This window comes from Hyperoodon ampullatus (genome assembly GCF_949752795.1).
Source record: "Hyperoodon ampullatus genome assembly, chromosome: 17".
In the NCBI taxonomy this organism is placed as follows: domain Eukaryota; kingdom Metazoa; phylum Chordata; class Mammalia; order Artiodactyla; family Ziphiidae; genus Hyperoodon; species Hyperoodon ampullatus.
The window spans coordinates 71,576,654-71,593,956 of record NC_136930.1 but is presented as its reverse complement, the minus strand read 5'-3'; the positions used below and the strand labels follow the sequence as shown (position 1 = coordinate 71,593,956).

General features: G+C 50.7%; 1 protein-coding gene across 1 annotated transcript in view; it reads right to left on the bottom strand.

Annotated features, from left to right (window-relative positions):
- The window catches only part of KHDRBS3 (KH RNA binding domain containing, signal transduction associated 3), a gene marked incomplete at its 5' end in the record, with an annotated part of 153,046 nt that extends 151,699 nt beyond the window's left edge, over positions 1-1,347 (bottom strand). Inside the window, 1 exon segment of the mRNA XM_079722495.1 lies at positions 1,260-1,347. Within this exon segment, the coding sequence (XP_079578621.1) occupies positions 1,260-1,347 (88 nt within the window).
- Positions 1,348-17,303: the final 15,956 nt, after the last annotated feature.

The window sequence follows — 17,303 nt, the reverse complement described above, 5'->3', positions numbered from 1 at the left end:
CACTTCCAACAATAAAAGAGCCAGGGCCAGCATTAAGACCAGCAGACCCGCCTGAGGCAGGAAGCACAGACTATCAAGGCACAGTGAGTGATTCAGGCGAAAGGTAACAGATCCGACCAGATAATGTTTCTGCCATCACCCAGAGAAACAGCAGACCAGCGGCTCCCAAACCCAGCTTTCTCTGAGACACGTATTCCACATCCAGGAGGAATAAAGGGCTGCTCCCGGGAAGGCAGGCTTAATTTACCATCCATCCCAGAAGATTACTCAGGAAGCCTGATGAGGAACAAGCCTGGGAACACTGTCCTGGGCCCGCACGCCTCCAGACGCCCCTGTACCTCCTGAACCCTGTGGCCTGCATTCCCCAGGGCTGCTCACACCCTGAGCTGGCCGGAGTAGTGCTAAGATGGCACAGGCAGCAGAGACTCCGCGGCTGGCGTTCCGAATCCCCAGCCAGCCCCCAAGGAGGGCGGCCCAGCCAGAGGCTCCCAAAGAGAGGACAGGCAAGCCAAGAAGCGGGCTCCCGTGTGGGCCTCTTCTCCCCTAATGGCCCTCGAGGGCCAGCCTGCAAGGCTTGGCATGAGCTGCCCACCCCCAGGGAGGGCGGCTAGAGCCTGGACCCGGGACAAAGAGGGGATGCGACAGGAGACGGGTCTCTGCCACTGGGACCGCTGACCCTGCTCCTCCAGAGTGCTTGGGGTCTGACCCCAAACCTCCTCCAAAGGTCCTCCAACTTCACCAACAATCCAAGCACCTGCTCCCTTCACCTCTTCTGCATTCGATCCCCTCAAATCCTTCCATTTCCCTCCAGCTTGCTCCAGTTCCTTCCCTCCAGACAAGCCAGACGCACTAGTTCCCCGAGTCCTCCGCCCCACTCTCCCCCTCCAATGAGATCATTCAACCCCGCCCCGACGAAGCCCCCAGATGTTCGCCGTCCCCCACCCAGAAGTTTCCCTTGGGTACCCTCGAGGCCCCAAAGGTTTCCTTCAAGTCTCAGCCAAACGCCTCAGCCTCCTTCCTTCCCGAGTCTCCCCAACGCGCACACACACCTCGGCGCTCCCTAGGTGTCCGGTACGCTCCCAGGTCCCTACCCGAACGCCCCCAGGTTGCGACCTGGGTCCCCTCCAGTCGCCCCGAGGGTGACGGCCAGCCAGCCCCACGCTCCCGCCTTGCCCCCCGGTCCCGACCCTCCGGTCCCTGGCCCCCTGGCCCACCGCTCCCGGGTCTCCAACGGCCGCGGGCGCCAGTAACGCCCCTACCTTGGTTCACCAGCCGCAGGGCGTGCGTGAAGGAGGGGTCCAGGGAGTCCTTCTCCGCCATCAGCTCCGGCAGGTACTTCTCCTCCATGCTCGCCGGCCGCCCGGGCCCGGGACGCGGACTCGAGGCGGGCGGGCAGCGCCGGCCACGCAACCCCCGAACCCGCCCGCGCCCTAGCGGCGCGGAACCCGGGCCGGACGCCGCGGCCGAGGCGCGGCGGAGCCAAGCCGGGCGGTCGGCCTGGCGGCGGCGGCGGCGGCGGCGGCGACGGCGGCGCCGCGAGGCGGGAAGCGGCCGCGCAGCCCCGGTCCCCAGGGGGTGGCCGCCGACTGCCCCGCGCTGGCGGCCACTGCCTCCCGGACGCGGCCCCCGCGCTCCCGCCACGGGACGGCGTGGTCAGGCGGGCCCTCCTGCCCGGCCGGCGGCACACTCTGCGAGCCTGAGGCAGTCCCAGGCGAACCCAGCCAGCTGGCGCCAGCGCCGAGCTCAGCCACCACCCGCACGCCGCACGCCGCCCCGCGTTCTCCGAGCGGCCCCGCCGAGCGCCCGGCCCCGCCCTCCGCGCCCCGCCCGCCGCGCCTGCGCGCTGCGCCCGCGCCCCGCCGCCCGCCGCCCGCCGCGGCGCGCCGCCAGGGGGGGCCGCTACCGGCTGCGCGGACGGGCCGGGGAGGGGTCTCCCGGCGCCTCCCGCTCGCCCCGCGCTCGCCCACGGCGCGCGGGGAGCCCCACGGGTCGGTTACCGCATGGCCAGACGCAGAGACCGAGAAACTGAGGCCCCGAGAGGTGAAGCGGCTCGCCCAAGGTCACCCAGCGAGCTTTTACGGGAGGAGGGCTGCGCGCTCGGCCCCCTGGTCGGGTCAGGGGCCGGGCGGGGAGAGAGGACGCCGAGCAGCGCCCGCGCTCGGCGCAGCGGGCTCTGGGGAAAGGCAGAGGGGCGAGCCGCCCTCCTCTTTAAGCTCCCTGGACTTTCCTAACTTATCTCGCGTTGCTGTCCCCTCCTATGTGCTAGGAAATAACGTGGGCACGCCGTCCTCCCTCGGCGCCTCCCGCGCTCAGCGCCGACCCCCGAGACCCTCGGTACCGAGATCGATTACATAAAAGCGCGTGCCCTTCAGGTCGGCCTTGTCATCCCGACTTGCCGCCGGGTAGTCATTCTCTTCGCGCAGAAAGCCTGCTGTGCCCGGATGCAGAGGAGGGAGCTGCGCCCCAGGCCCGTCCCCTGGACACACGTGGGTGCTGATGTCCTCCGACCATACACGCCCTGACCCCCATCCCCGATAAATCCTCCATCAGGCCGTTTTCAGATTTCCCGTGTAGAGTCAGTGTCCCCCAGCAGGCCAAAGACTCCGCATCTGTGCTGCCTTTGCCCCCCCAAATCCCCACTTCAAGTCCTGACCTCAATGTAACTGTCCCTGGGCAGCCTTCCCGGACTTCCCCAGCAAAGCTGGTTACTGTTCTGTGTCCCACCAGCGCTGAGCAAGCCTCGCTCACAGAGAGCTGTAACTCTGTTTTCATCAGACCACGAGCATCTCAGGGACAGGGCTAGAGTTTTGTTTTATGGGTAAAGTTCCCAGCGCTTAGTGCACTAGGACAGATGGAGAGGCACCAGAAATATCTGATCAAGGAATAAGCCATGGGCATGCCACTCCTCCGGGAGTGAATCTTCCTCCCAGCCCCCCAGGCAACCGCTTGTACTCCTGATACAAACAGAGGCAGCTCTACACCCAAAGATGCTGGGAGTGGAAATCAAGGAGCTCTACGCTGCCCCTAAGTCCCAGCCGGACTTCCCTCATTCTTAAGCTCCACCCCTAGACAGGCCTGGCTCCAGGTGAGGTGCCATTTCAGAGTCCCCAGTAAGAATCTTCTTCACGTCTTTCTTTGGGCTAAACTTGCAAGAGCCAGTCAGCTGAGGCAGTTAAATGTGTGGCCTCTGGGACCAGACAGCCTGCATTTAGAATCATGGCTTAGCTGCTCACTAGCTGTGTTATCTTGGGCAAGTTACTTCACCTCTTGATTTCCTCATCTGTAAAGTGGAAATGATAATAGAACCTATTTCCTAAGAGAATTGTGAGGATTAAGCATATCAACTCTCAATGAAATCCCCAGTCTCCAGCACATAGAAAGTGCTTAGTTGTTCTTTGTTGAGTTTTTCCCCTGTGCATGGCTGCTCTCTGGGTTTTCTGAACCAGCTTTAGCTCCTGGGGGCACTTGCATCGCCCCAGCAGACTAGGTGAAGGACCTGGGACCACACATCTCTGGTTTGGACCAGGAGCCCAGAGTGTAGCTGGGCAGACACTCTGCAGTCCCAGGTCTTCCGGGACCGACTGTGCACCCTCAGTCAAATAACCTGTCTGAGCTTCGGAGCCCACCTCTCCAAAACCCAACTTATGCCGGCAGTCCTGGAGGGCAGTTGGAAGGATTTGAGGGGAAATGTTTTCTCCCTTAACATTAGAGTGGAATGCACAGACCTCTGGCTTCCATGCCTTACAACACAGGGTTTACATTCTAGGGTGTGACTCCCTGGCAGCCGCTTTCCGAGGGAGGAAGGGAGAAGGAGAGAGTCTGGGACCCGTAAGGGTGGTCAGGTGCTCAGCTACCCCCTCACCACCTGGTCTAAGACTCTCCTTTCCAGTCCAGCCCTCTGCCCCGGTGACAGTCCAGCCCTGGAGCAGTTGCTTTTTTTATTAAGCATTTACTATGTGCCGGGTGGGAGGCCAGGGGCTTTGTACCCACTACTTTCAGTTCTCTCAACACCCTGTAGGGAAGATATGTTTATCAGCACTTACAAATGAGGACACCAAGGCTTAGAGCAGTTTAATACCTTGCTTAAGTGCCACCACTGTCAGCAAGGGATCCCAGGCCCATGGGACTCCAAAGCGTCCTCTGCCTGCTCTCCCTGTCCTGCCCTCCCAGGTAGCAGTCCGGAACACCCCACCCCTCCTGCATCCACATAGTCGGCAGACGTGTCTCGCCGGCAGCTGGGGAGGAGGGCTGCACACTGGGAAGCTGACAGCAAAGCACTGAATCTTCCGCTCCGGCCCCTCCTTCTCACAGAACCTTCCAAGAGGGCAGGTGCCCAGCACCGCAAGTATCCATGTGGGACTCTCCAGGGAGAAAGGAGACAAATGTCTTTGTGAGATGCTCATGAAATTATCCCCAGCCACCAACCTGGCCAAGCTGTTGGCTGCGGGGCACCTCCACGCCTTACTGACCAGACTCTGCTGGTCTTCCTGAGGTGGCCATCCTGCAGGCACTAACCCTCTGATCCCTTTGAAGAGGAGAAAATCGGGTCTTGGGAAAGGTCGTGGATTTTCTTCAAGCAACTATAGGTAGTGCTCCAACTCAGGTCTAATGACTGCCGGGCCAGACAGAGATCTCTCCAGGCGCACACCAGGACTCGCTGAGCACAGGCTTGGTGCACGCACCACTCTGGGTACAAAGGACTAGCCGTGCACAAAACAGACATCTCCAAAGCCGCTTCAAGCCAGAGGCACTGGGCCACTTACTCCATCTGCATGGTTTGTGTCTGCCCTGGACCGGAGGCCCAAAGCTGCAGTAAGAAACTCCAGCTGCCCTTTCGCCTCACATCCACAAGTCAGGAGACAACCTCTCAGTGTCAGAGACAGAGGGGCACTTCCCAAGTCAACCTCGCCAGGTGTCACTGGGCCATCTCAGGCACTGCAGTGCTCCCACGGCAAGCCCCTCCATCTCCAGCCAGCCACCACATGGCAGCGTGTGCCAGAATCCCCGCCTGTCACCCTCACCACCACCACGCCCACCTCTGGAGAAAGATGGCCAACACTTCCCCGGCCTCTGGGACACTAACAGCAGTGGGTCAGACACAGCCAGAGAAACTCCATGTCATCAGAGGATAACAAACGTGAAGAGAGTCTGTGAGGTCACTGTCACGTTCGTACTGAATTGCTGCTCACACTACAAGCTTCCTATTCCTCTTGTTTAAAAAAGGTGAATCCTATCCCAGTTACCACGAGACCCGGCAGTGCCATGGGTGATGGTGTCCAAATCTGACTGGCCTGAGGGCCAGAGAGACCTCGACTTGGCCCCCGGTTCTCCTGCTTACTAGCTGTGTGATCTTGAGCCAACTACTTGACGTCTCTGAGCACAGGGAGAGGAAATACCAACCTCCCAGGATTCTGCGAGGTTTCAACTGAAGCATTAAGCTTGTCATATGCACTGATGGCATTTAAAGCGTGTTGAGCCTCACTCCTCTACGCTCCACCAGCATGTAAGCAGTTAAGTGCTCCCGTTCACACTTAACACATCAGTTTCCGGGCACCTGTGGACCGCTCTTGCCAGCACGCTGTCCTCGGAGCCTGCTCACCTCCACAGCCCCAGTGCCCAGCCGGGCGGTCAGTTCACAGCCAGTACTCAACACTCGTTCAAGTCCACTTCTCCTGAAATGCAGTCCCCCAACAGCACCGCTTCCCAGCGGCCAGAGATAAATGAGTTTGTCGTGTAAGACAAGCACCAGAACATGGCACAGACTTACCTAGAAATCAGTCATTCACGTGTCAGGGAGAAAGGCACCACAAATGTGCACTGTGATCCGGGCGCCAGTCAGCTACAGCAGGAAATGCATTTTCAAACCTTGAGAATGACTGAAAAGGCTTAGCACACGTGCAGGAGGGCACAGAGAAACTCTTCAAAGTTGGGAGCCTTTGCAAAGTTAAAAGTCCATCCATAAATCAGGCACGCCTTCACCGAGGACTGGCTAGTCTGTTGGTGGCTCTCTCCTTTATTCAACCAACCTTCCATAACCTCCTGCATTCAAGATACAGAAATACAACTAGAAGGAACCACAGAGATCTGCTAGCTCACAAGTCACCAGTTTTTAGAGATGAAGAAACAGTTGCTCAGAACATTTAAGTGACCCAAAAGTATTCAGTGGAGAATTGGACACACACACACACACACACACACACACACACACACACACACACACACACACACACACACACACACCCTCCAGCCATGTCTAAGGATGAATGGGATCAAACCTTTCAGCCCAGTCACGCACGTACCTGAAGACTCCTATCCTTTCTCTGTATCCATGTTCCCTACAAGCCTGTTTCCTTCTCTTGCTAGTTGGTGGATAGAAAATCCAGTTCCTCTAGCGGCTAGAGTCCAGCCACTTTCTTCTTTCTCCAGGAAGGGAGCCATCCTGGTACTTTCTTGCAGGAGCTAATAAAACCACAGATATTGCGCAGGCGCCCCCTAGTGGCTAAGTGTGAAAGCACATGCCCCCCAAAGTTTGTGTTGAACCAGATTGACAACCCCCCATTGAACCTGGTCTCCACCGAAAGGGAACCTCACACAGGATTTTAATTCGTTCCCAGCCAAGGGGACAGAGAAGTATGATCTTAGGTGAAAGAGAGTGAGAAAGGTAGGAGGTAAAGAAAAAGGGGAAAGGAGAGGGGAAAAGAGAGAAAAAGAAGATGAAGAGAACAAAAAGAAAAAAGAGAAAGCAAAAGACACATAGAATAGGAGACAGAGCGAGAGAATAAGGAAGGCTTAAAGGAGGCACGTTTCTCTGTGCTCAGCCTTTCTCTATTTAGAAGATAAACACTCAGGAAAATAGTAATGGAAAATAAGAATTGACATGCCCAGGGTCAGTTGGCTGCCCTGTGGCACCGTCAGGCGGGGACAGAGGAGCCAGGGAGCAGGGACAGGGACAATGTCGTTGACCCCATCACAGCCTGACTTGGGAATCTTTTCAAGATCCAAGTCTTTCTCTGTCTCTATTTTTGAGCTTGTAAAAGGTGCGCTAATAGCAGCTGTTCTCTTCCTGTTTTATTGAGATCCAATGAGAACAGTAAAGATTTGCAGAGAAAACCCCAGAAAGTGCTCTGAAAAACTCCCAGATATAACCATCACAGAAATGTGTTTTATTGTTTTCCTCTATGCAACAGCAGCCCTCTATCCTCTACTTCCTGGACCAAAAGTGTGATATGTGATGCTGGACTGCCAAAGCACTTGCTATATTTCAACAGTGCATCAAGTTATCACGACCTCTGGTGCTTTATAAGATGCCATGATTTGAAAGGCGCTGTTGAAATGTAAAACATTACTGCCATAGTAGTAAAAAGATCTATGTCCATCTCCTAACCCACTCTTTCTTCTCAGTATGCATAGAGATACACGCAAAACAACTTCGTCCACATTAGCAGAATACTTTGCAATAAAACTGCACATGTCTGAGTTCGGCAAAATGATCACAAAACAAAATATTTTTGGAAGTGTCAAGGTACCTTTAGTGTCCAAACAGCTACCAAGGGGGTGATGACATTTTTAGAGTCCACTGCAAAAGTAAACACATCCTGGTCTCATATAAAAATGCCAGCTTGTGTTTGTATTTTTCTGTAGCTAAAAAATGGAGAGCCAATCTTATCAAAAAATGGCTGTGAAAGAAAAACGGACATAAAGTTGAAGTTGTATACTCATGTACATTGAATTACATGAGAAGACATCTCAAAACAAATGTGGAGTTTTGTCAGTATCCCATCTGCGGACTTCCTAAGTGTCTCTGGATTTTTTTCTTTGGGTTCTGTGTAACATGGCACTAGCCTTCCCACAAATCTCATCCCTCATTGCTACCCTGTCTGGGTTTATACCGGGGTGATATGGAACACCTCAAAATCTCTTACTTGCTCTTGATAGGGGAGGGGAGTAGGGTGTCAGGTGTACTCAGGCAATGTTGGTGAACTTGATCCAGCCTCAGATGGCAGCTGGTATGTGGGGAAGTTCCAGCTTCCTCTGTCAGATCTTATCCTGGTAATCAATTTTCTCCTGGTCTTCCTAGCCACACTCACTGGTAACAGGTCTGCCAACCTTCAGCAACTTAGATGTACAAACCACAGTGATCCATGCCCAGTTCGACCTGGTAAGTTACCCTTGAACAGGTAATGGTTGGAGCCAGCAGCTGAGGAACCAAACAGAGGCTTGGGCCTGCCACTAGTCAGCTGGGTGCTCTGGGCAAAGCTGCCTCTTCCAGCCTCTCTTTCCCCACTTGTAAAATGAAGGGAATACCTCTCATCACAAAGAGTTCCTTTAGGATCTCCTTGAGATAAATGTACGTAAAGCACTTAGCAGAGAGCTGGCACTCAATGGGCACAGAATGGATGGAATAGCCATAGAGGAGAAATATAACATAAGCCACAGGCATAACTGTAAATTCCCTAGCAGCCACATTAGCAAAGTGAAAAGAGACAGGTGGAATTTATTTTAATAAGACGGTTTAACCATACATATCCAGAATACTATTTCAACATGTAATCAATAATTTTTAAAATATTAATGAGATATTTTACATTAAAAAATTTTATACTATGAAAACGTGTGTATTTGCACCTACAGCACATCTCAATCCAGAAGCAAAATTTTCAGCAGTTAAAGTAAAATGTGGTCCTACATTTTAATGGAGAGTTGTGTTCAATGGAAAAATATTTAACACTGCTTGCATTTTAAAATTCAAATTCAATTAATTAAAATTAAATAACATTAACACTGGTCTTCATAATGCTAGCCTTAATTCATGTGCTTGTTAGCCACATGTGACTAGGAGCTATGGTATCAGGCAGTGCAGATCAGAGGAAGGGATTCAGGGGCATGGAATAGAAAACGCAGCTGTCAACTGCTTAAGCAAAGAGATGTGTCCTGGTCTCACCCCCACGTGAAGCCTAAAATAGGCTGCCCGGGGCTGGTGCAATGGGTACAAAATGTCATCAGTGAGCCAGGCTCCTTCAGTCTTTCTGCTCCACCCACCTTAGGGTGGCAGGATGGGTTATCCCCATGACACCCTGGGCATCTGACCTCACTCCAGGCAGGGAAAAGGGGGGAGCAAAGGGGCTAAAGGGAAAATGACCATCACCTGTCAAGTCTGCTCAGCTGTTAAGGAGTTTTCTTGGAAGCCTCAACTAATGGCTTTTGCTTAAGTGTCATTAACCGGAACTGTATCACACACGGACACCCTTATCTGCACAGGGCAGAGCTGGTAAACATGGTGTTTTACCTGGGCACATTGGCACCTCCAACAAAAGTGGAGTTCCTCAGTAAGGAATAGGGGACAGTGGATATTTGGTAGGCATTTGACAGCCTCTACCCGAAGTGGCACCTGCAATTATTATTACTCATGCCACCAGACTCCAAGGGGCACTCACAAAGAATCCTTAAAGAAAGAAAATAATAGAGTTGTGGGTTTTTTTTTTTTTTTTTGCTGAATAAAGAAAACAGAAACACCCTTACTGCATCACATCTTAGAATGCAGCTGGGTAAGGTCCAGGGAATCAGGGTAGACAGGGCAGGGAAGGCGGGAGGACTGGCCGCTTCCCTGGGTGGGCAGACCGAGGGGTGGCGTGGGCAGAAAACAACTCCTTTGTGCAGGTGAGGCAGATGCTACAGCTCAAGAGAGCATTGGAAGGAAATGTGCCCTAAGCAACCGGGAGGGTCACTTTATGGAAAGCAAGTGTAGTTCCTGTTGAGGGTCCTCCTCACGGACACTAAAGGTGCTCCTGTGGGCTCAGCTGCAGCTTGGAGGACTTCCTTGGGAAGCTCAATTCCTATCCCCTGGACTCTGCACTACACCCCGGCTCATCGCTGAGCAGGAAAAGATACACTACCAACCTCAGTGTCACCGAGGTGATGACCTCGTTTGTTCTCGGAGAGTTACTTAAAATCTAAGCCTCCCTTTCACCCTAAAATGGGGGCAATAATAGGACCACTCCATAGTCCAGTTGTGAGGATGAAATGAGCTAATGCATTCAAAATGCTTAGCTCAGCCCTTACCACATAGAAAGTGCTCAATAAATTATTATTCTGAGTTTTCTCTTATCATGCTAGAGTGAGTTTTGTGTTTCCTTTTGTCCACCCTATCATTTTGTATATTGGTTAGAAGCCTGGCAAGAAACAAACAGTGCTTTCAGAAGGAGCCATAAAGGGAGCTTCATAAAGGGGCTCTTTACAAGGTCTGTGCAGGGCAAAGGGAAACTAAGAAGGAAGAGTTAAGCAGTCTGGGTAACCTTGCCAATCTACGCCTGGGGAGGCAAGAGAGAGGACAGGTCCCAGAACCTGCAAGAGCTGTAGAAGTAGGAGAAGACTTGCAGCAGGAGCAACAGCTGCAGACAGAGCACAACCCCCGCCAAACGGTGATGTGACCCGGAAGGAGCCAGGGAACCTCACACCTTGACCTCAGTCCTCTACCCGCTCACGTCCTGCAGGTGCCTCCCATGGACTGAGTCCAAACTGAAGCCAGAGACTGGGGAAGCCCAACTGATGCATTCCCTAGATACCAGCCTCCCAGGGCAGAGAGCTGTGTTGAAAGGGGTGGAGAATGGATCCAGGGGCGTGGGAGGAGAATGACCCAATTACTTTGCAACGTGCTACAGTAAAAGGTTTCACCTTAACTATCTGGAACTGACTTGCTGGATTTGCGCTCCGGTTAATTCTCTTTTCTGCTTGGGGTGTTTGGTATCCATGTTCAGGTTATGTGAACACATGGCTTCTGTTGAGAGTCCAGAGGCGGAGAGGCATCATGGTGTTAAAGGTCTAGAGCCCCTTACCCAGAATTTTACACCATGTCTCTCCCACTCACTAGCCCGTGACCTAGTGCAAGCTGACAGGCCACTCTGAACCAAGCTCTCTAATCCATATCATGGGAGGAAAAGCAGCTGTCTCGCTGGCTAGTTACGAACATGAGATGAAACGACATGAGATTCCTATGCCTTTACTACTCTGTGGAAGCCGAAGGCACCGTGGATGAGAGTGCAGGTTCTGGAAATGGAATGACTGGATTCAGATCCCAGCTCTGCTATTTAAAACTCTGTGCCCTTGGACTAGTTACTTAACCTTTTAACATCTCAGATTTCTCATCCACACAGCAGAGGAAAATTGTCCCCACTGTATAAGGTTGTTGTGAGAATTAAATGAGCTATTACATGAAAAGTGATTAGAACCACGTGTGACTCTTATCATCAACACCCTGTTATAAGTAAAGCACTGAGATGCAGTTGTGCGCTTAATACATACTGAGCTCCCTTCCGCAGCCTTCCTACGTGATCAGCACCAAGAGCGTGGACAGTGCCCTCCCCGGATTCCTCCAAAGGGAGGGTGGGAATTTCCTCCTTTACCCTGTTAGGGTAGATACAACAGAGCATCGGACCAGGAACAAAGTATATGACAGGTTTCATGAGGGGTGGCTCCCTGTTCTTCAGGAAAAGGAAAATCAATACAGAAGCCACTGCTCCCTGCTTCTGCCCAAGAAATATCCGAGCCTAGTTCAAGTGCAGGGCTGTTTAGTATAGTGGTTAAGACCATAATATAAAGAGCCAGCTCCTCTCTAGCTGTGTGACTTTGAACTAGTTACTTGACATCTCTGTGCCTGAGTTTCCTCACTTGTAGAAAGGGGATTACGATAGTGCCTACCTCTTCGGATTGTTATGAAGGTGAAATTAGTTAATATTTGTAAGTGCTTAGAACAGAGCCAGGTACATAGTATGTGCTTTATAAAGGCTTCTTGAATAAATAGAATAATCTCAGTTCTGTAAACAAATTTTGACCAATTGATTTCCTTTGTGATCAGTACTGGTCTGAGACACTGTTTTCCCTTGGGAGCTAAGAGCAAATCAAAACTGTGTTTGTTCAGGGGAGAAGACAGAAAATGCTTAAGTCAGCAAAATCAAGAGGTCCATTCATTGATACAAGTCACTGACATCACCCTTTGGCATTCGATAGCCTGAGAATGCTTTGATTTTTCATCTTGTGAACAAAACAAAGCTCTGCCAATACTTCCTGATCACCAACAACAGATTTAGCAGACAGGAAATGAAATTCTCACTCCTTCCCTTACTACCTTGTGTGTATGACTTGGTCAAGTTATTTCATCTTTCTTTGAGCCTCCATTTTCTCATCTGTAAAATGGGGATGTTGGGGCTTCCCTGGTGGCACAGTAGTTGAGAGTCCGCCTGCCGATGCAGGGGACACGGGTTCGTGCCCCGGTCCGGGAAGATCCCACATGTCGCGGAATGGCTGGGCCCATGAGCCCTGGCCGCTGAGCCTGCGTGTCCGGAGCCTGTGCTCCGCAACGGGAGAGGCCACAACAGTGAGAGGTCCGCGTACAGCAAAAAAAAAAAAAAAAAAAAATGGGGATGTTAATTCCTATATCAAATATTCCTTCAGTTACACAACATTTACTCAGTCAGTGGAAGAGTTTTCCTTCTACCTTTCTTTTTTAACAGTTGATTTTTTTAAATTAATTTATTTTTTGGCTTCACTGGGTCTTCGTTGCTGCGTGTGGGCTTTCTCTAGTTGCAGCAAGCGGGGGCTGCTCTTCGTTGCCGTGCGCAGCGCAGGCTGCTCATTGCCATGGCTTCTCTTGTTACAGAGCACCAGCTCTAGGCGCACCGGCTTCAGTAGTTATGGCGTGCAGGCTCAGCAGTTGTGGCTCGCGGGCTCTAGAGCACAGGCTCAGTAGTTGTGGCGAATGGGCTTAGTTGCTCCGTGGCGTGTGGGATCTTCTGGGAACAGGGCTCGAACCCATGTCCCCTGCGGATTCTTAACCACTGCATCACCAGGGAAGTCCCCCTTCTACCTTTTGTATCTCTAAGTCTATAAACAATGAGAAAGTCTGAGAGAGAACTAGTTTGGGAGACTGAATTTCACAGATGGTACCAGCTAATTAAGTGTTAACACATTTGAAACCAAGTGTACAGCAGGGTTTGTCTTTTTTTTAACTAAGCAATGCACAATGATGCTTCTTGCCTGCGCTAATCTGAAGAAGGCTCTGGCTCTGTTGTTTTACTCTGAATGAAAGAAGGGCTGATGCCTCAGAGGCATAGTAGGAAGAACATAGACTTTGGAACCCAGCTTTTCAACTCCCTGATGTGTCGTAGCCTTTAGCAAGTGACTTAAATTTTCTTCTCTTTTCCTTCTTTTTATCACTAAAGAGTCTTTTAATTTCTGAAGAGTCAAGACCACTGACAACTTTTCTAAGCCTCAGTTTCCTCGATTGTAAATACCTACCTTACAGAAATATTGAGATTGATTAACTAATATTATGCACATAAAGTGCCTGGCACACAGTAGGGGCTTAGTAAATGGTGATGGTTATGTTAAGTGCATAATCAAACAGACTGTATAAAGTGGATGAAGCAAAAAACAATCCACATTAATTGCTTCTTTCACTGCTGACTTATTTTCTAGATTTCCTGAAATATGGGGAGGAATAGAACATTATACTCCAAAGAAATAATGCCATGCCTGCTGAAGAAGCTGGTAGGTTTTAATGACATGAGGACAATTTACTTCAAGTAAAGTCCATGCAGATGCTTAATGCTGGAGAAGTTGCTCCTAAACAGGTCTTTACAATTAGGTGAGAATCTGAGGCTGTGTGGGGAGAAGCTGTTGTTAGTCACTGAATAGTTTCTCCAAGATGTCATATTCACTCTGATAACAGACCCCTCAAATCTGCCCACAAGTCCTTATAACAAACAAATCTCTGATTAAAGGATTATTGTGGTCTTACGTTGCATTTGCATTTTTGCCTTTCTCTTACAAATAGCTTTAATTTTATTCTTTCTCCCCCAGCCTCCCAAACCTTGTTCTCTTATCAGTGTTCTCCATCTCATCGAACGGCCCCTCCATTATTCCAGAAACCTGGAGGCCACCACCCTCTCCTTCAGCCACCACAGTGACTGCCAGCAATTCCTGTTGATACCCCTCCTAAGCATCCCCAGATTCCTCCGCTCTCTCTCCCTCCCTCTCCACAGTCTTCTCATTGGCCTCCTGCCCTCTGGCCTCCGTCTTGTCTACTATCTGCCCTGCACCCAGGCTGATCCATAAAAATGCAAGTCTGGTCTCTTCTTTGCTGAAAACTTATCGGTGGTCTCCTTTGCTCTTTGTTTTGATGAAGGTCCAAATCCTTTATTCACCCTGCTTAGCCAGTCTCTTCTCACCCCAGCCAAACAGATTTGGTTTGGGGGAATGTACCAGGAATTAATGGAATGGGTGCTCCATAACCTACAGTGGCTCTCTTTGGCTTGTAGCATCCAAGTTTAACATTCCTCTGACTCTGTAAACCCATTTTCTGTCATGCCCTCTCGCCCTCTTTGCACCCAGAGCTCAACACCTCTTCTGGGGCTAGCCTTTCTCTGTTGGGGGCAGCAGAGGTGGTATAGGGTCAAGTTCCAGCCCCTCTCTCAGAACTTCATGGTGGTGACCTTCCACACCTCGATCCATTCAACTGACCTTCCACACCTCGATCCATCAGCCCATCACACATACATAGAAACACACAGACATGCTTGCGTACACACCCTCACAGGCACACACACATACACCCATGCATGCACACATGCACATGCTTGCACTTACAATGGACACACACAAGGGAGCGCATGCATGGACTCTCTCTCTCTCTCTCTCTCTCTCTCTCTCACACACACACACACACACTCTTACACACCACTCCCCAGACTATAGCACCTAAACCAGTGCCTGGACTCAGTGTGGTCAGAGACAAAGCAGCTATTTCTGAGCACAGAGGAAACACCTCCTCACCACTTAATAACTCATCTATGTTCTTTTTCCTTAGTATTCATCTCTTTATTGACTCAGTGTTTGCTGACTGTATATTATGTGTCTGCTTCAGGCTTTGGAACAGGGTCTCTGCCCTCATAAAGCATAGAGTTTAGTGGAGGAGACAGACATGCTAGTTATCAGCTCTATGACCTTGAGTAAGTTACTTAACCTCCCCTTATCCCAGTTCCATTATCTGTACAATGAAAATATTAATGTCACCTTTACAGCACTGTTATGGAATGAAGTAAAATAGCATATGTCAATTGCTTAGTGCTGACTTCATAAGACTAATGTGAGAGATAATGAGATAATATAAGAAAAGTGCTTGGAATCGTATCAGGATAATATTTCTTCAATAAATGATGGATTCATATTATTATTACGTGAACAGAGGAACATAGAATTGCAGACTGTGATCAGTTCCCTGAAGGGAGAAGGGCTGGCACAGTGACAAAGAATGAGGCAGGGGACTTACGCAGGAGGAGTGGCCGGGGAAGGCCCCTCTGAAGAGGTAACTGCTAGGACGTAAAGGAATCAGCCTTGAGGACCAGCAGAGGCGGAAGCAGTATGGGCCTCCTAGACGCCCAGATCCGGTTCAAGCACCTTCTCTGTGGCTCTCCAGCCCTGTGTCCTCAGGAGAGCCTCGTCGCTTCCCTGAGGCTCAGTCTTCTCATCTGCAAAATGAAAATTACAACATCAATAATAAAGAGAATGAAGGTAATAGTAATGAAGAAGATAAAGTCAGCGTGGTAGATTTTAAATAAGAATTCATGTCAGTCACCAAGCTGAGAGCTTACGCATAGGAGGCAATTTAATAAACGCTGGATTGCATCTGCTGCCTGGTGCTAAGCACGCTCCAGAATTAAAAACTGCCTCCTTGGGATCATTCACATAACCAGTCAGCCAGGCTTCAAAGCCAAGCAAACCCTGGGTCCCTCCCACTTCACCACTCGGTCAAACCCAGAGTAATCACAGTAGCTATCACATGACTGGAACACGTGCCCTAACCCGGGCCTTTTCCGTGAATGCTCTCTTTACCCCCCACCCCTCGGTGGAGGGGATTCTATCCTCTGCCCTCACTTTACAGGGCAGAGGGGCCCTGAGGATGGGCAGCGGGTCCAGCAGTACGTTGCCCAGGCATCTGCAGCCTGTTTTCCAAGCCCCTGCCCCCCGGACACACCTCCTTCTGGAAGGGTGTTCTCCCGTGTCTTCAGGCTCCCTCCGCCTATATCAAGATAATCCTACTCCCGATTAGTTCACCTCTTTCCTTCCTTCCTCCCTTTTCATTCTTGTTCTCCTTCATCTCCTTTTGTGCATTGCACGGGTCTGGGGATTTGCTAAATTGGCAAGTGTGGATGATGCTGGCTAAGAGGCGAGGGGGAATGAGGAGAGAAAAATGATGCCCGTGATTCTGGCATGTGTGAATTGCTCTATTCTTCACAGCCAGAAGTAATGGCTGAATAATCTCGGAATTAAAACAGGACTTTTCCGGAGGAGGCCATATTTTCTGGAATAAGAATCAGGATGCATTTCAGAGAAGGAAGGTTAGGAGATGGCCAAACGGTTGGGATTCTTCGGATTGAGGTGGGGGAGCAGTTGAAATTAGTTTTTGTGGAGTAGCTACCAAAGGGTGTTATCATTCCTATTTCACAGAGACAGAAATTGAGGCCAAAGGTCATTTAGCTTCTAAGCCACTGGAGGTGTTGAATTAAATGGTGAAGCTCTCCTCCTGAGAATTATTCACTCTGTGTGTTCACATCTTGTCCTGCGAGGTCCACTGTAAGCCTTCCGTGGTCCACAGAACTGATGATGTGAGCCTCAGTCTACATGTGGCCATGACTTCTCATCACATTTCAGAGCCCATCACAGACTCTGGCCTCCCCCATCAAAGCATTCATCTTGTCTATTTACCTGTCCCTATCCCCTTGGACTGTCAGCCCATGACAGATTGTCTGTTTCATGTTTGTGCTCCGGGGTCTGGGACAGCCACGTCCTCCTGCCCTTGCTCTATATTCTAAAGAATCACTTCTCCTGTTTCTCAACCCTCCTCCCTCCGCTGGCTCCTGGCTTTCATCCTCGAGAAGTCCTCTGGATAGCACGCCCTTTCTGGGGAGGTGTCCCTCCCCGGGCTCCCAGAGTGAGGGGCTTCCACACTGTAGAGTGACCTCCTCCAAACACCCATCCTTCTCCCACCTGGGCCATGTTTTCCTGCTCCATACACGTGAGCTGGATAAATGGACAAATGATCCATTACTGTTGTAGCCATGCGTCCGTGGCAAGTCTTTCCATGAAATTGGTTAAAAAACACTTTTTAATGTGTGCTACTTACACAATCTGCATACATTTCATATCCAACAGATCTGTACTGGGCTGATTTGTTCCGTGATGTGGCAGCTTCAAATACAAAAGGAAAAGATACTGCTTATGGATAACCAGTTTCAGCATTTCGAAAAAAA